Genomic DNA, 19,292 nt, shown 5'->3' on the forward strand with positions numbered 1-19,292 from the left:
ATTTGATAAATTTAGACTTCAATTTACACGTTGAAATGGGAAACAGTTTGATCTCCTGTAGCTTCAGGTGACCATAAATCAGGAAAAGTTACACCAATGAATAATCTCTATCATTACTGTGTTCAAAATTTAGATGTATTATTAGATATTAGAAGAAGAAGCAAAAAAACATTCAGCAAATATGCATGAGTACTATTAGAATAAGCAATTAGCTTAAAGGTATCAAAAATGAATATTTAATTTAATCATTATTTTGTTACATACGTTTGAATTGAAAATTATATCTCTTTATGTATTTTTTAGCTGCTTTCTTATCAGACAAGAACATATCATAGTTTAACTAAATAACATTAACCTTTAGGCCTGTAATAATCATCATGATAATAATAATTTGAACAGTAGTTTGTTCGGTTTGTTAAAGTATTAATAATAGGAATAATAGGAGTAAAAAAAGATGAAAAATCAACCAAACTATTTGTGGAATAACATGAAATTTATATCAAAAATAATAATATTTCTGCTTCTTTTTCCTTCTCAGCTCAGTCTATTCTTAAATATTTTTAACGAAAAATGAAAGAAAAGTCTTTTCTTTTTTTTCTCTATTCCAAGAACAAAGTTCCTCCCTAGAGGAGATTTTTTGAGCCTGAAATAAAAGAAAAGATGATGATGATGATGATCAGGAGGAAGAAGAAGAAGGAACAAAAAATAAGAGAAAGATGATGATTCTGCTATAAAGCAATTAGATTTTTCCTTCAGCTAGCACCATGTACCGAGTAAAAGACAAACACTTATGGGAATTATGTAAAGAGCCCTGAAGCATTGAGAATACTGGATTTGTTCGACCAACAGAGATTTAATGGGCAAACCCATTGGTCAATCATGTAACTGTTTTTTTGCTGTTGTTATACAATTGAACATAAATGCTGTAAACTTTGAAGTATATATCTTGTGAAAGAGGTGCAAGCATGAACAAGTTGATAATGATGGTGATATGAAATGGGTAAATCTGAACAGGGTGGAAACAAGACGCAAACAAACACAGAAGAGGCACAAAAAAAAGGTGAAAAACAAGAGCAAGGAGAAAGAGTAAAGAACAGGAAGGAAGGAAAAGATAAAAAATTATCTACAAATATTGAGCAAACTCAAGAGATGATATTTTTTCAACATCTATTTACTGTTGTTGGGAATAAATATCTATGTTGGCAGAATCATTATGCTCATACAGAATGAAGGGAGTGAGGAAGGCAAAATGGAAAATGGATAAGTGATTTAAAGATGATGATGATGATGAAGATAATGATGATGATGGTAGTGGTGGTGATGCTGATGGTAACTTGAATGTTGCCTGTATTGATCGATGCTTCAGCATTTTCATTACATTATTTCATCTTTTCATATTTTCTCCTTTTCTTTTTCCTCGGTCCTTCTTTTGCGTTTCGTATTCATCTTTGTCTTCTTTCATATTCCTCTTGTTTTTCACTTTTTTTTGTTTTAACTCAATCATGATGGATTTTTGCTTCTTTTTTTGTAACAACTTATAACTTTCAGTTTCAGTCTTTTTCCTTGTTCATTTTCCTTCTTCCTTTATTTGTATCAAATTTTGTTGATGCCATAATAATAATAGTAATACTTGTTTAATATTTTTTTGCTTTGCTTTGCTTTGCTTGTTTCCATATAATATACTTTGTATGGGTTAACTGTTGATGTTTGCATCATGTCAAATAAAATGTTGCATGAAAATAAAGTAACTGCAAGTATTAATTGAAGTTGATGTAAATCGATTGACAATCAGCATTGCTTTTGTTCACCATGAAATGGATATTCAAAAAGGGCGCTCTTCTTGTTTTCCTCTCTTTTGGTCTTTCGTCTGACTTTCCTCTTTTGGCTTTTTACTGTTAACTTATTGGATTCTGTGAATATAAAAGGAAAAAGGTTAACAATAAAAATATTTTTGGTAAACGTTGTTGGATATAAAGAGCCTCAAAATGAACCATTGGAATGAACAGTTGATGAAAAGGTTTAAAAAACTGGTGATAAAGTGACTAGATATAGTTTAATATAATTTTGTGAAAAGCATAATATAAATGTAAAAGGATACTAACAAGAGGCTGAACAATGTGTAGACAAGTTTCTTGATTGTGGTGTGATGTTATTGTTGTTGATGATTATGATGATAATGATGATGATAATGAAGAAACAAACATCAAAATAAAGGAAGAAGAGAAATGAAGAGAAGGAGAGGAAAGATGATTGAAAAACAAATCCTGCTCTTTTTTGTGTAAGCCTAGGAAATAGCTTTTTGATGACCTAACTAAACATGTCAAGAAATGAGACTCTTTTGTTAAATACATTAAATCCAAAGTAAACTTTCGCCTTTTTACTTCTTTCATTAATGTACAATTTATTTATCCTTTCGGTAATTTATCAACTCAATTTGCTTCTCCTCTTTGGACTGGATCAAAAGCCAATATAATTGTCGAGTTTACGTTTAAAAACAAAACCAAGAGGTTCACCAGTGACGAGAGAGTGACGAGACAAGTAGAAGTGGGTTTAGATTCTTGATAATTATTTCTTTATCAGTTCAATAGTAATATTTACTTCCCTGGAAGAAAATTTCATTCCTTTCCATGCTTGGAGTGGTGTTACTAGTAACCTTTATAGCGTAATGAGTGTTTTATTTGCTGTAATGTCCATCTACCTTTCAATCTGTCTACATTTTTTACATTTTATGTGTTAAAGTCACTTTTTGGGTTTCCTTCAATCTTTTGATGATTCCATTTCTGTCATGTTATTTTGTTGTCCAATTGATTTGTCTATTGGTTTATCTTTTGTTTTCAATTTGCAATTTATATTGAAAAATTTATTTCCTTTTCTTGGTTAATTTAGGTGAATACAAGTAGACCCGATGAATTGGTTTATATATTCACTGATTTTAATTCAGATGTAAGATTCTTGGAAGGTAAAAGTTATACAGTTCTTTGTTGCTCCGGGATTGCCATTGATTTGCTCAATACTGTTGCCCGTGACCTTAATTTTGACTACAATTTGTACCTTGTTGCTGATGGTCTTTTTGGTATACCACGTAACGGAGGCCAATGGGATGGTATCACTGCCGATCTGGTTTCTGGAGCTGCACATATAACTTTTTCCGCTTTTTCTGTCACCAGTGCCCGTGTCAATGTATGTACTTTACAGTCTCAACTGCTATTCAATATAACATTTATTTTGTCTTGTTAACCTTTAACAGGTCATTGATTATTCCGTCCCATTCTTCTACTCTGGTGTTTCATGCCTTGCTCGCAGTCAATTCTCGGATGTACCTTTGTCAGCATTCTTGATTCCATTCAGTTATCAATTATGGTTTGCCATTTTTGCCAGTCTACATGCAACTGCTATTGCTGCTGCAATCTACGAATGGCTCAGTCCTTTTGGATTAAATCCGTGGGGTCGACAGAGAACCAAAAATTTCAGCCTTGCTTCAGCCTTATGGGTTATGTATTCACTTCTTTTCAGTCATTTGGTTGCTTTCAAAGCCCCTAAAAGTTGGCCTAATAAGGTAAGAAAATTATTCATTACAATTTAAATTCAAACAAAATCAGCAATCAAATAATCTAAAGTCTCAATTGGTCAAAGTTAGGGGTTCTAGTTTGGAAGGTTTGATCATTTGAGAACGAAAAAGATCACAAATTAATTTAGTCAAAAGTTCTTGAATAATGAGAAGGTTCAAGATCAGAACAAAAATAACTTGAATTTCATTTCTTTATCAGAGTAACGATTATTTGGATAACTTTTGGTGGGTTTTTGAATCCAATGATCCGAATATGCATTGCTCTTGAAGTTGCTATTTATAATAAAATGAACAAAGTTAATCACATTCCCAAGATACAAAAGGATTTATCCGATTTGTCTCTGAATTTTTGCGAATAGTTTAAAAGCATTTATTATGCGAATGCAGACAGAATAGAGAAAATTAATTCTTATAAAATCATTACTTTTGTGGTAACAAAGAGAAACTAAATATCTTCACAAATAAAACATTTAAACTGAGACCCAAAATCAAGTATTGAATGTGAGATGGGATAATTCATCTTATTGAACGAAAATGAAATTTATTATCAACTGAATTGAATGTGTTAAAGGATCATGGAAAAGAGTAAAAAGAAGAAAAATGGATTCACCATTTTACATCATCAGTTCTTGAAGTCACGAAATGAGAATTATTTCAACATTTTTTATGGAAAAAAATGAAGAAAAAAAAACGAGGAATTGTACCAAGAAAAAGCTATCATTAATCACAAGAATTTTTCTTTCAACTTTTGCTGAAAACGTTAACTTTTCATAACATTGCATGTATCATTTGGTTCGTATTCAAAGTTGGCCTTCTCGTTTAGCTTAAATATTACATTAATTAGAGTTGAAATAGTAGCTAAAGTAAATATATATGTATATTTACTTGAGAAATCTCTTCAATTCTGTTATTCATAATGTTTCAGCATTTTTTTTAAATCAATCTAATATGATGATTTAAGACGATAATTCTTGTAAAAAGCTTTTCCTTGCAAAGTGTATTTAAGGAATGATAATAATGATAGCAGATGCGAGTTAATACAGTCAATCCTTAAATCTATAACTCCAATTGAAATAAATATGTATATACATACATAACCTTTTTATGATTAGTTAATATTAATGGTTAATAAGAAAAAATAAATTCTTTACCAATCCATCATCTAATCTGTAGATAGACGAGAAAAAAAGCAAATGTAAATTTCATTCTTTACATATTTTCTTGCTTCTCTTCCAACAGGTATTAATAAATCTATGGGGTTGTTTCAGCGTCATTTTCCTGGCCACTTATACAGCCAACATTGCAGCTCACTTTGCTGGTCTTTTTTCAAACGAAGAAATCAATGACTTTCATGATGGAACGGTAAGTAAATCATTATTCATTTCACTTGTCAGTCAATATTGCAATCCTCACCCTTAAATCACTTGTAATATATAGTTTTACTTTTATTATTTTTGTCCCTTGTTTTCATTCATTATCAACAGCAACAGCAGCATGAAACTATCGGTCCATAATAAGATAATTATTATTGTTGTGTTGTGTACTTTGATCGGAATAGGTGAAAAGAAGAGAAAATATTTCCATTGACTTCTTGGTGAAAATGAATGACCAAAAAATGGAAGACATTCTTTCTTCTTGCTCCTTTTACTCGACTCTTGGCTTCACTTGGCTTTTTCCTTTACTCTTTGCTTGTCCTTTTTTTCTGCCCAACTTTCACTTCTATTATTATTAGCACTTATTCAGTATCAGCCTGGAACAAAAGAGAAGAAATGTAAGCAATGAAAAGTGAAAATAGTCAAGTGTAAATGATAAACAAAGGGAATGGAAAGACAAAAGAGGATTCTCTCTGTATACTAACCTGTCAGCCATTTCAATGAAAAATGTAATTAGCTGTAAGCTTCAACAACTTCTCCAAGATTTAACATTGACAGGTAACTGTCTAGTCACTGTGAGTCAACTTATCAGCCTCAGGGAATCATAATGATGGTATGGTGATAGTTTTGCAACATCATTCTGTTCATTTCCAGATTAATTCCCATGTTTTTAATCCACGCTTTTTTTTCTGTGTTGCTCCAAAAATATAAAACAATGGCAAAAATAGATTCCCAGTAAAATTGTTTGACTGCAAAAATCTTTCAAACACTACACTTGGTAATATTAATGGTGATAATATTAATGAAATGATTCTTCCAAGCCAATGAGTTGAGCATCATGAGCAAGTGGATAATTTGCTTGATTATATTATTTTACCTGGAAAAATTGAAGAGAAAAAGAAAAGAGGTTAAAAAAACAATCGTTAAATGCAATATTTTGCTTGTTAACAGACAACATAAAAGATGAGACTCCATTGAGATTTCGCCTACTCACCGATTTGCTTGAAATTTTACCTCCTGATAAGAGCCTTTTAATTAGTTTTAGGCCAAAAATACTTTGGACAGATATCGACGATCGGCTCTCATCCTTTGCCTCCAATTGTAGAGTGACGTAATTTGAGGGAAAATATAAAGAGTTAAAACTGTTATTTGTTGCTGCTGTTCACACCTTTTTAAGTATTGATTTATAACAAGAGATGACACTTTTTGATAAAGATTATCATTATTATAGTTATTATTTGCACCATTTTTTATATCAATCTAATAATCAATTGTTAACCTCCCAGGAAGCTCTGTTCAATCTGATTTTGTAATTTGATCATCATTTATTTAGCCAATTACTCGTCAATCGACTCAGTTAAATGTAATACATAAATTTCTCAAATGAATCACAATAATTCATAATGATAATGGAATTATTTTATCCATTTTCAGTCTCTTCTTTTTTCTCCCTGCCTTATGTGACGTCAAAATTGTATCTTTCATCGAGGTTAAATTGTTATACACTCTTATTCCTCATGAAAATGATCATCTTCACTACTTTTTTGTTCCGTCTTTCATCATATTCTCCTGATTTTTTCTTCCTCTTGAAACATTTTCCTTGTCTTTTGTTTCTCTTCCAAGTAAAAACAGCAAAAAAAAGGTTCACCATGTTTGGGCTTGTTTATCTTTTCTCTTCTTTACCACTCTCTTTCCAAAGCATTAATAATATCATTTGATCCTTTCTTCATCTCAATCATCTTTATTATCTCTTGTGTTTCAAAAACAGTCTTGGAGGCAAAATAAGATGATACTAGATAAGAGAGAAGAAGCGAAAAGTTGAATGAGAATTTCCATGAAACTGTAAATTTTTGAACCAGACTTGATAACATTATTGATTTGAAGAGTGGAAAGCCGTTGAAGAAAGCCCAAAATGAAAATTAGGAACCAAAGTCTGGAAAAAAGAAGAAAAGATTAAAATAAATAAACAATAGAATCAAATAAATGTCAAGCAAAAATGTGTGTAAAGGTTGATGTAAATGATGATGAAAAGATACATTCCTGTGCAGGTGACTCTGATGGATATCATTTTGATAATTTGAAGAGTTGTGCATTCTGTTAGGAAACAGTTTCCATTGGTTTATTCATCAATTGGAGAATCCATTTCATCACAATTTTTGCCTTTTCACATCACAAGTATTATCATTATTTTCACCCAATATTCTTACCTTATTCTCTCATCTGTTTCATCTGTAAATCGTGTTGAAGAGTTTGGACGAACAAGAATATTTCTATCATTTCCATCGTATGTTGTCAAAAAAGCTACGATTCACATCAACGATTATTCATTGAACCATTCCTCTGTCTGTGTATAATAACCAAGTTTTGCTTTTATATTTTTTTCATCCACTTCTTTTTCATTTCTTTACTTGACTCTTCACTTGATCATCATCACCATCATAATCATCATCATCTCCAGACTTTCCTATGCATCTCCATCTCTCGCTTTATGCCATTTTTCCTCCTTCTTTTCTCTTTCCTTGGTAACTTTGTCATTTCCTTTTCCTATTCTTTATTTTTCTTTTTCATCTTTACAAGAATATCCTTATTCTTTGCCATTTTCTGTACCATCTTTGCTTTTAAAGAGGAAAAAAACTCTTTTTTCTTGCTCAAAATCTTTCATCTTTCCATAGTTTGGCTCACCAATCTTATCTTTTCTGATAACATTTCACCATTCTTTTCTTTCCTTTTCTGCACCAATTCAACTACTCTATCCATATTATTCACCAAAAACCATGTAGTCATCAGCATCATCAGCAGCATCTCGATCCATCTCAGTCTTTGTTTTCCCTCTCTCAACTTGTATATTGATGTCAAGTTTATATATGATAGAAAATATGGAAAAATGGGTTTCCTAAACAGAAGGTAAAAAATGGTAATCATGCTAACCATTTTAAATAATAGCAGGGGACAAAATAGTCGGTTTAAGATGATGTTTAAAATTTCACAATAAACACTTTAATCTTTCATCAATCCATGCAAATTTCATCTTGATGTTATCATGAATCTCTTTGTGAGCCAATCCAACTCAATCACAGGTTTTGAACTTTTTTTCCAATTGGTTTCCAGAAATGTTGCAATGTTGTTGTAAAAGTGTATTAAAACTTGAATCCCTGAAGGTATTTCGATGATCATCAGGATGGGTAAATTTTGGTAAATATGGATACAGTTTTTAATTTGAGTTTTTGTTTTTGCCCAGCAATATCTAACATTTAACTCACATCTCAAGTGGGTAACTGGTTGTAGTCCTGAGGCTTAAATTCCTGGTTTTCACCCAGAGGTCTCAGGCTCAACACCAGTAGCCTAACCGTAAACAGCGTAGGCTGTAGCTTGTCAAGCTTAGTATGGCATAGGGGGTGTCAATGTTACTCTAACTGTTTATCGGTTAGGTGACCAAGTCACTCAGGTTAGTTGGGTGTGCTGAGCACTCACTAACCTTTTTACTGTTTAAATCTTGTTCTTATTTGAATGACTTTCTGATAATCATGCTACTAGGCGTGAATCGAATGAATTCCGCTTGTTTCAATTTCTATTTGCATGAACTTGGTGTTAGCCATTAGCATTTCCAATCATCATTACTTATTCAAGGTGACAAGGGCAACTAAAACGAAACAAAAGAACTGCAGTCATTTTTTGTCGGTAATTTTGGCAACAGGTGAAGAGTAGATTGAGTGATTGAGTCAAGATTGAGTCAAGTTGGGATTTCCGTGAACAGACTAACAAAGTAATGAAAGTAAGTCTTCATGATTGAGTTGAGAGCATTTCAATCAGTCCGCAAGTTACGATTATATTACCTTTGAATAAAATAAAAAGATAATGACTTGGATGACCATTTGATTATCACAAAAAGAACATTGAATAAATTGAGATTTCAATCTTAACGGTTCACTAAATTTAATTGTAGCAGCTGAATGTCTCACAATGGAAACATTTTCTATTAAATCCTTTCATTTGGATTGTGAATTAGCTTCAGGTTCAAAGTTATGTACCAGAAACCAACTTTACAAGAAGCCAGTATTTTACTCCATATGATGGCATAATTTCTGATTCGAGAAACTTGCGACCAGGTTGCGTATCCTGGGCTACCTGTGTACAAAAATGGATACAAAACGAGCCTGAGCTTTATATAAGCTTGAGCTTGCATAAAGCAATTTAAATTAGTGAAAATATTATAGATAGAGTACTTGAAAAAACGAGAATGAGGCGAAACTAACCTTGTCGACAAAATATTTCACCAATAGAAGAGTCCGTGAGTTTCAGTCACATTAGAACGGTTATACCTTGATGAGTTCATTTGAATTAATGGCTCATTCAACGTTAGCTAAACAACTAGTATTCAGTTATTTAGATTGACCCAATCTTTCATTTTTCCCTCTAATCCTAGGTTCTTCACTTGAATCAATGACATCTTCCTCCAAATGATATTAATATAACGTTGTATTGAGTAAATGGTTCACTCATCAGATTGTCTTGTATTCATGCAAAGAAAGGATATTTCTCTTTTATCTATGAGAACTATTCTGGAATCATTCATTCATCCAAGCTTGTCTTCCCAGTCCTTTCAAGTTATCTTGAGATGTTGAGGCTTTTGAAAGAAATACTTTGTAAGGTATGGAGAAAGATCTCACTTACAAAGTAAAAAGCATGTTAATGGGAAGTAAATTAAAGGCCACTTTGGATAGCTTCATTATGTCTTGAAATTCCATTCTTTTTCTTGAATCAACGTTTTCGTATTTTCTCCCCATTCCTGTGAATATCTAATATTTATACAGTGTTTAGATAATAATTATCCATCGTCTCTTATTTCATCAACTTTTTCCATTATATTATTTCTTTTCTTTCTTGTTATATCTTCTTTTTCCTCCTTTTTATTCATCTTATTTGCCAGTATTTCTCGTAATGGACAGTAAGAGTAAATGATGGATTAACTCTTGCATGTTTTATTATTGTGCCAAGCATCGTCTAGTGGTTATCTAACAAAAGGATTAATTTACTTCAACTAAGTGTAGATCTTTGCTTCCGATTAATCATTGGTCCTTTTATTATAAACAGGGTACATTAGACACCAGCAGCAGCAGTAGTAGTAATAATATGACAATAATATTTGATAAGTGATCCTGAAAATTGAAGACAAAAAGTGTTAAACTATAGGGTGTATAAAAAGTTTATGTAGGGGAAAAAATATCCCTCAATTGCGTATAAACAGAAAATTATTTTTTTTCCCCCAAAATTGAGCATAAACTTTCTATACACCCAATATTGGTAAATAAAGGATGGTGGACAAGGAGAGGGAAAAAAACATAAAGAACGAGTAAACACACATAATCGGCTAAGGTTTCTTTTAAATGATTCTTGTATATATCATAAAGAATACCGATAATGGTGTATTTTAATTAGTAATCTGGTAACTAACCTAAATAATTTGGGACCAATCCAATAATGACATGGTTGATGATGATGACGATGACATGGGAATTGAATCTTCATTCTTGTATCTTCTCTCTCTTTTGGTTTCATTTGTGATGACAGATTTTACCCTTTCTTTGCTTTTTGATTCTCCTCAATCCTTTGATTATTACCTTAACACCCCATTGGAATTTATTGTTTCACTCATGTCAGGGAAAAAACACATTTAATCACAATCTTTAAATTGACATATTAAACAACCAAAAATTTCTTTTCTTTCCACAGTTAATGTCAATGAGAACAGGAGTGGCTCGATCCAGTGCATCTGAAGGGTATATAAAAAAGGAAAATATGGTTCTTTATGAACACGTTCAAAAATTTATGTTTAAAGATTTTTACGAAGGATTGGATAGATTAAGGTAATTATTAAAAATTAACTTACATTGAACCAAAAAAAGAGTTGACAAACGTTTATATTCCGGGTAGTTGGATTCAAATTAATTGATGTATGGCAAAATTGGAGCCATTTTTCCTTCTTTTATGATTCAACTTCATTTTTCTGGTTACTCTTTGCTTTTTTTTCTCGTTGCATAAAAACATTTAGTTTTACCCTTTTTGTCATCCACAGTCTAGATAAGAAAATTTTTTCTCGCTTAACAACTGTAAAGCTATCAATTTCTTCTCAACTTTTCTCTTTTCATTCTTTATCTCATTTTTTTTGTGAGTGACTCAGTTTTCTCCAAATCAAGCCGATCTATTTCAAGTTACAAAACATTATTCAGGTTACATTACATTTTTCACATCATGGCAGCTGTAATGTCCCATTAACTTTCTTACCAAATCTTTATTTTATTTTCATGTTCTGTATTGTTTTCACTGTGTTTTTTTTTCTCTCTTCAATGTAACTTTGGCTTCTGAAACAACAAACTGAAGGACAAAAGTCAGGAACAGGAAAAAAGTGTCAACTTCCTCTATTTGATGCAACTATTAGTGATGGAAATGAAGATAAAATTGAAAGTTAATCATAATTTAAATGACAAAAAGAAACTTCTGATACATTGTAAAGGAAAGTTGATCTCGTCAGTTACAAAACTTCATTAAAGTAGACGCTCGTGTTTACACTTTTAAAAATCTTTGGTGTAAATTGTCTTAACAAGGAGTGTATAAAATGAATCAATTGTCAACTCTCAATTCAAATTAACATGGTAAAAATAACGCCAAACAAAAGTGAAATTGATAAAAATGATATTGTATTTTCTTTGATTGGTCAGCTTTTCCTTCCTTCAAACAAAGAACCATTTTAATGTTGCCAACTTCCCATTTGAACTGCCATTGATCACGGTTATTTGTTTCAACTGGTCTTTTCATCTTGTTTGTCTACATCTGTTTAACTATTTCACTCTAATCTAATTGTTAATATTAAAATTACTAGCTATGAATACGAATACAATTGAAATGAATATAATATAGCACAGTTCAATAATCATATTGTTCAATTGTAATTAGCAGAAGTTATTAATATCGTCTGGTTTTTTCTCGTCTGGTTAACTAATATTTTTTTTCTTTCTTCTTTTCTTTGTTCTCCTTTTTACCCGGCATTTCTTTTCAACCCTGATGTATAAAATGATGAATCCTATTGGATATATTCATTTCTTGACAATAGAAATGAATCATTGCAAGTTTTAATAAGTGATACAGCAATACTTGATTATTTCCGAGCAAATGAACCAGGATGTAACTTAAAGCTTCTCGGTGATTCCATTTTTGACGATGCTTATGCCGTAGGAATGCAAAAAGGTTTTCCTCTAAAGGTAAGAACAAATCTTGATTTTTAGACTTCAATTTTTCCTTCAATAACTCCAATTATTACTCCAATTTATTGTAAACTCTCATTTACCTTCAATCCTTTCTTATTTCCCTTTTCCTTTCTTTTAAACCCACTTTGTTTTCCTGGTCTTTCTGGTTTCCACTGGTCAACACCTTCTTTGGCTTACAACTTGATGTGATTCCCTCCTTTTTCCAATCATCATCTCAATAACTGGACTTTATCTTGGTGATAGAATGCAATCTCCGATTTAATTTTAAGATACAATACATATGGATATTTAGATCAATTGCAGCGTAAATGGTATGGCCGAGTTTCTTGTCTTGAAAATTCACTCAACAATCTCAATATTCCTAAGCCATTGAGTGTACGTGCCGTTGCGGGGGTTTTCATAATGCTTCTTTGTGGTCTTGGGGTTGGCATTTTTATCCTTATGGTTGAACATGTTGTCTTTAAATATGCTCTGCCTAAGCTGCGAAAAATGCCCAAGGATACTTACTGGAAAAGTCCAAATCTAATGTTTTTCAGTCAAGTAAGTTATGATAAACCATAATAATAAGCTATGGTATTACAAGTGAAACCACCTTTGAACACCAGAATTAATCAAGTTCATGACAATGTCTTCCTATCAATATCATAACGATATGTGTCTACTCTGTTTATTTGGCTTTTTATTGATGATGACAACCTTATTTTTTTTCTCTCTTCTTATCATAATCATCAGTTAAATATTCAGTTTAACATGAACTGCATATGTTATTCCTTTTTTCCCTCCTGTTTCTTATTATACTGTATGAGAGATCGTTAACACTGTTAGACATCATTACTTTGATGATGTTGATCACCATGAACATTATAGTATGATATAACAAAATAGCTGCTAGCCAATTGCTTACAATTTTAATAATTTTTCATAAACTGATCTATTAACTTAACCATGAAGTGATTATTTCGACAGCTTACCATTGTCTTAAATATTATTCAATTTCTTATTCTTAAGTAAACTCACCAAAACAAATAAGATACTTGCCTGAAAATAATCTGGAAACACCTTGAAGGCAATCCACGTTAAATGATAAGTTAGGTCTCATTTCTGGTTAAACTCTGCACTTTTTCATTTACTTTTTTTTCCAAAAGCACAAAAACTACTCTGTTAACCCAAAACGTAAAGGTAAACTCATCTGGTTGATAATGTTAAACAATTCCCTGTTTATGGTAATTTTGTTTCAAAAAAATGATCCACTTGTTATTATTTTATCCAAGGCCTAACAGTCAAATAGTCGGTTTTGAACCGTTAATAACTTATCGTCCCTTTGCGCGAATTCAAAAATTTTTAATGATAGTTAATCTTGATTTATGAACACTGATTTATCGTTGTACCTGTGAGTTTACCTTCAGTGTTAAACTGTTATTTTGTTGTCCAACAAATACTGAAAATAATAATCAGATTTACCTCTTTTGAATGTGAGTACAAAGGCTTGAATAGTGAATTAGTTAATCTTTATTGAATCAATTTCAACTCCCATTGCATATTGCTGAAATTGATTAGCTTTTAGCTTGAACTAATGCCACACATAAATAGTATTTTAAAACCATTTTGATAGATAAAAATAGTTTGATTGTGGTTAATTATTCACTGAACCATTAATCCATTTCAAAGCCTTTCCTGACTGTCCATCGATGCAATCAAAATGTAGTAATGGTTAATAATAGACTGAACATTAAATAAAATTTTATTCCGTCTCATTGGTTATCCTTTTTTTAGAATCATTCTTGATTCTTCTTTATCAATCCTGCTAAGAATTTATCACATAATTAAATTAGCTACATAAATTGTTAAATCAATGCCCAATCCTGTGATCCATTTCTTGTTGATCCATCAAATTCTCGTTAAATCTCATTTTTAAACTTCTTTTTACATTTCTTTTTCCTTCCATCCCAAAAAAACGATAATTTATCTAATCACTTCGTTTTTCTCTTTTTTTCTCAACAGAAATTATATCGATTTATCAATACAGTTGAACTTGTATCACCACATCATTCAGCCAAGGAAATAATGTCAAGCCTGAGAACTGGACAGATAACAAGCCTTTTCCAGAAAAGTTTAAAGAGGGTACGAAGCATTTTCAAATTGACCAACACCAGGAAATAGAGAACCACTTCAATATCCTTCAACCTTCTTTCCCTTTCCAGTTTATATTGCCATATCTATTCAACTATTTCATTTTTTTCCCTCTGTCCATTCAATTCTCAACTCAATTTAATGTGAATTAATCTTTGATAGTTTTTTTTCAACTCAAACCTAATGGTTAAGAAAGTTATACTCTTTGGATTGAAAGATGAAAGCTTATGACCCGTTTCAATTGACTTGTTATATCAAATTTTGAGTCAAGGATTGCAAGAGATTGACATATTTCACTCTGATTAACCTTCTAAATCTATTCACATTATCCATCAAATTCATGCTTAAACATTGACTACCTTCACAGTATTTTTTTTATTCTGGTTTTTAGAGATTAACTGTTCATGTGAAATTTTGAATCAACCCTACTTATCAAACGATAAATAGGGTTATTCCATACTCATTTCATCCAGTATCAGGAGAGTTTACTTCAAGATATTAATCTCTTGAAGCTTCTGCTTTTTTTGATACTTCTTCATAACACTCTTCCAACCTTCACTAGCATCACTTTCCACCCTTATGTCTTTATTTAATCAATTTTTCTCAGACACTTTCTATCATCATTATGTAGCCATTATAATCGATCAACAGTTAACTTTACCTTGCCTGTTTACTTAATCAAAAATTTAATCTAATGTATTTCAATGCATGTAGCTTCTGAAGTGTAGTTTCTCTCCAAGAAAAAAACATTTTCAATGTGATATCTGCAATTTTTGCTGCTCTTGAAATTGTTGGATATTTCAATGATTGTGGAGTGTTTATTATTGACAGTTGTTTGTTTACAAATTTCCTTTGCATAAATACAAACAAGAATAGCCAAGTGACTTGAAAAAGTTAAAGGTCAACCCAAATTAAACCTAATATTTGAGACTCTTTCCATGTTATAACTTGAGATAGTCACTTGAGATGATGACTCGACCAATGAAATGAATTTGCTTTCAATTAAGAGAGATATCAATGGATTATCGTTTTCAATGTTAACTATAAAATTGGTTGAAATTTGAGTAGAAAATTCAACTCCTTTTTCACCAATCATTGATTACGCTTTTTTTATGCAATCACTAATCATTAGTTGATAATGAAATTGAGCTTCAAAATAAATTGGCATATCAATTCATCTTTTGCGTCTCAGCAATCCCAAACTCTAATATAAATATCGGTTGAATTGGACTCTAATTATCCCGTTGGCAATTGGTTGTGATTAACAATCTGACAGAGTGAATGCAATATGAAATAACATTTTCATTGACTGATCGCAATGCTAAGTCTATCCACAATTTGATTAATAATGAGATGGAGAAAAAATCGATCATTATCAACAGTCTTCTATTCATTATTTTCATCCTTTCCCATCTTGGTGTTTGTTGCTTCATTTTCAACGATTATCAATCAGTTTGCTGATTATTATTGTTTCTTTTATATTATGATTGTTATATTTATATTGTTTTTTATTACTATTTTCTTCTTCTCATATCCATATTTAGAAAGCGAAAGAAGAAGCTCGTCGTCGAAAGAGTAAATCACAATTTTTCGAGATGATGCAGGAAGTACGAAAAATGTGAGTAATAATGAAGAGCAGAAAAATGAAAGCAAGTGAATTATGACCATTGCAAGATTAAATTAATATTTGCTCATCTTTGCTTTTTGTTTCTATTACAATCCATTACACTATTATTAATATTACTTTTTTTTTGTTTTTGATTGCCATTATTTAGGGTTCAAGAGCAGAAGGATGAACAAAGAATTGGTCTTGTACCTAATTTACCCAATCAACCAATCTTAATGACTTCACCACCAACATTACCTGTCAATCAGGACAGTTTTCTCAGTGAAAATGATTCTATTGGTGGTGCTACAACCATACGGACCTCTTCAATTAGATGGAAAGAACCTTCATTTACCACCGAAGATGAGCCAGCTTATATTCACCAGCCTGTCCTGAAAACACCTCGAACAAAGCCGCCATCAAGTTTAAAAAGTAGCGATTCTCGAAGTCATTTGGGTAAAACTAAAGGATCAACATCTTTAAGTTCAACTGATTTGTGTCCACCTCCATATGGCTTTTGTCGATCTCCATCATCTACAAGTTCAATTGGCTCAGATAACAAGCAATGGTGTGCCACTCAGATTATTAATATGAGAGAAAATGTTAGCATCTCATTAGAAGATATTGCTTTACCTGGTGACTCTGGGTGTGGATTAGGTTCCGCTAAAAGAAAATATAAACACAATGAGATGAACATAATTAAAACCTGGTCTTTCGATGATCTCTCTATTCTTAAACAGCAACTTAGTATACCAGCAAATTCACCAAGTGAACAAGATAAAATGACCCTTCTTTATTCCCAATCTCCTCGAGCCTCCATGATTATACCAAGTCCACGTCACACCAGTATGGTTGACACTGTTAAAATTCAATCCATGAGCAAGGAAGATATTATTTCTCTCTGGCGAAGCTCAGAAAGAGAATTATTAAACAACCTTCAAGATGCTTTACAACAAAAGAAAGCTTTAGAGGAAAGGTTAGCTGTTCTTACACGTATCCTGATGAAACCTCCTTGATGATAACCCAATTTAGATCTTTACATCAAATGATTTAAAGAAGAAAAAATATGGAGAATCAATAACTATTGAAATTTACAATTATTTCAAATAACAATTTATTATATACCAAAGAAATTTATCAGCCAAATGAGCACAAAATGTCTTCAACTTTCATGGTTAAATCGGTCAACACATTGGTGAAAAAACAATCAATCCATTTACGTTTTAAATTGACACTGGGATGTAACTGGAACCATTTTTCCATTTAATGATGCTGTCGAAATTGATTGGTTGATCAAATCAATCAAGAGATGATTATATTTTAAAATTTGTACAATTCTGATGGCCAAAGAAAAACTGATTAAACTGCTAATAAATTAATTTACTTGGAGGAACCTCGAGAAAGCCGAGTAAATGGTTTATCTGGAAACAAAAAAAAGATGAAATTTACTTTGAATGGATCCGTTTCGGCTAATTTAACTGGACAAATCAACACAATGTTGAGATAAATTAATCAAGTTCACAACAAAAACAGTTCGATATATTTCATTTTTGCTCTTTTCAATATTCAAACATCGATAAGAAATTTTTCTTCACCATTTCGTCATTCAATCTCTACATTCATCAACGTTTCTTTTTTTGCAATCATCGAATTTTTTCATCACAAATGAAATCTGAATAGCCATGCAGGATTTCATCATTTCTTCACTTTCTTCGTTAACCCAATTGGTTTACCTCTTTTAATCTCTTCTCGTGCAGGTATTAATTAGTATATCTGATCTTTTTAGAGAATGATTTTGATACCAGGAAAAATCTGTTTTCAATTTCAAAAACAGAGTAAAAAATATTCGAACAAACTCACAATGAAATGAACTAATGTTAATTATGATTATGCAATTTTCATTAACCGGTTAAATTGAAATACAAAGTCAATTGAGATTTTTTGCGAAAACAAATGAATAGAAAGAAATCATCTGAATCAAAAAGGAGTTTTATGCAATTTCATATATTTTCATCAAAATCTTTCAATCTCGATCTACAATATAGATAAATCCTTTTCCGTTGATATTCCATATCTTTTGAATCAATCCTACAATCACTGTTTAAAGCATACAGAAACATTATCACCTTTTTTCAAATCTAGGCTTCTTTTTGGTTATCGATTCAACCCATTTATATCGTTATTAGATTAATTAATTATGTCTTCGTATTGCAATCCACTCACTTCATCCATTATGACTATTTGGTTATCATCTTTTGAGCCTGATTGGAACACAAACATCGACCATTCAAGTCAAATGACAATTATGAATGACAATTCCATCAAATCCTTTATGGGCTCTGTTTTTATCCTTATTATTGTTATCAATGTTCTTACACCATTGTTTATTTATTGTTAAATAATAGAAAATCGTTTGACACAATGTTCTCTCATGCTGAATGATTTCACCAAGTCAGAACTGCATAGATGTTTCACTTTATGGTAGAAGACGTTTTGCCTCTTTTTGTTTCCTCAGTTTGAATTTTAAATTTTAAATTTAAATTTATCCCAAAAATCAGACTCCTTGTAAAACAAAATAAATAATCACACCTGGTTGGATGACCAATTTAATGAGCTGATTGGATGAACCAGAAAATCATTGCACAAAAAGCTGGGTGAACCAGATGAAATTGTCATGGGAATGTGAAGGTAGCAGAAGAAAAATTGTGAGACACTTCAACAAAACAATCTCGATCAAACTGTTGAAATAAAAGAGAAAGATTGTAAATTAATAAAGATTTTAAAAACACTTAACTTATTTGTTTCTTCATTTAAAAGACTTACCTGATTTATACGCTGAAGTAACATTGAATCATGAAAAGTGATTGTAATGTAAAAACATATTTAATCTCACCAAGTAGCATAATAATTTAACGATGGGAAGTAATAGTCAGTTAATTATTCTGATAAACATTATGGAAAAAATCCCATCGATTGTTTAAATTGTCATATCAAGGATTTAACAGACACATAAGAATTCAGAGCTGATTTCCCGCGATTTCAGACGTAGATTACATCACAATCCCCTTTTGTTGTACAAAAACTAAAATTAAATAAATTACGTAATGATAATAAGGAAAACGTAAAACAAAAGATAAAAAAATTCAACTTTTCACCAATTAATTAAATAAGTCGTTTTGGATGATATAATACAAATAACAATTGAAATCAAAATTGATTATGATTCAAAAAATACATTCAATTCAATTGCTGAGTAAATACCAGGCAGTGTTTCAACTAAAGCGGGTTGCACTATTTCTCTAGCAAATAACTAGATGGCTCTGAAAAAGAGCAGAGACATCTATTGTTTACTT

The 19,292-nt window shown here is 31.3% G+C and overlaps 1 protein-coding gene and 2 long non-coding RNA genes across 11 annotated transcripts in view; 1 reads left to right on the top strand and 2 right to left on the bottom strand.

The window, feature by feature from the left end:
• Nucleotides 1–18,732, top strand: part of LOC107367505 (uncharacterized) — a 51,508-nt gene extending 32,776 nt beyond the window's left edge. The window contains exons 6-14 of the mRNA XM_089267708.1: nt 2,887–3,180; nt 3,248–3,556; nt 4,808–4,930; nt 10,672–10,805; nt 12,050–12,197; nt 12,447–12,743; nt 14,205–14,324; nt 15,878–15,951; nt 16,109–18,732. Coding sequence (XP_089123834.1) covers nt 2,887–3,180; nt 3,248–3,556; nt 4,808–4,930; nt 10,672–10,805; nt 12,050–12,197; nt 12,447–12,743; nt 14,205–14,324; nt 15,878–15,951; nt 16,109–16,955 — 2,346 coding nt within the window. The 3' untranslated portion in view covers nt 16,956–18,732. The remainder of the gene's footprint in view (nt 1–2,886; nt 3,181–3,247; nt 3,557–4,807; nt 4,931–10,671; nt 10,806–12,049; nt 12,198–12,446; nt 12,744–14,204; nt 14,325–15,877; nt 15,952–16,108) is intronic.
• On the bottom strand, nt 225–11,460 carry LOC107367506 (uncharacterized). Of its 9 annotated transcripts, none has more exons than XR_016198798.1 (9): nt 10,829–11,460; nt 10,394–10,711; nt 9,195–10,097; nt 7,149–9,117; nt 5,936–6,874; nt 5,427–5,818; nt 4,720–5,318; nt 2,103–3,548; nt 225–1,910 (listed from the first exon to the last, which is right to left on the bottom strand). It is a non-coding gene; the product is annotated as an uncharacterized LOC107367506 (long non-coding RNA). The 9 variants fall into 9 exon arrangements; XR_016198802.1 differs by lacking the exon at nt 225–1,910 and having other exon boundaries at nt 3,369–3,548; nt 7,149–8,581; nt 8,775–9,117; XR_016198807.1 differs by lacking the exon at nt 225–1,910 and having other exon boundaries at nt 3,369–3,548; nt 7,149–8,774.
• LOC149094163 (uncharacterized) lies at nt 18,284–19,212 on the bottom strand. Its single transcript, XR_016198808.1, has 2 exons — nt 18,763–19,212; nt 18,284–18,677 (listed from the first exon to the last, which is right to left on the bottom strand). It is a non-coding gene; the product is annotated as an uncharacterized LOC149094163 (long non-coding RNA).
• Nucleotides 19,213–19,292: the final 80 nt, after the last annotated feature.

Source organism: Tetranychus urticae, chromosome 2 (genome assembly GCF_039701765.1).
Source record: "Tetranychus urticae isolate SD_2017Ah chromosome 2, NJAU_TeUrti_SD_1.0, whole genome shotgun sequence".
Classification (NCBI taxonomy): domain Eukaryota; kingdom Metazoa; phylum Arthropoda; class Arachnida; order Trombidiformes; family Tetranychidae; genus Tetranychus; species Tetranychus urticae.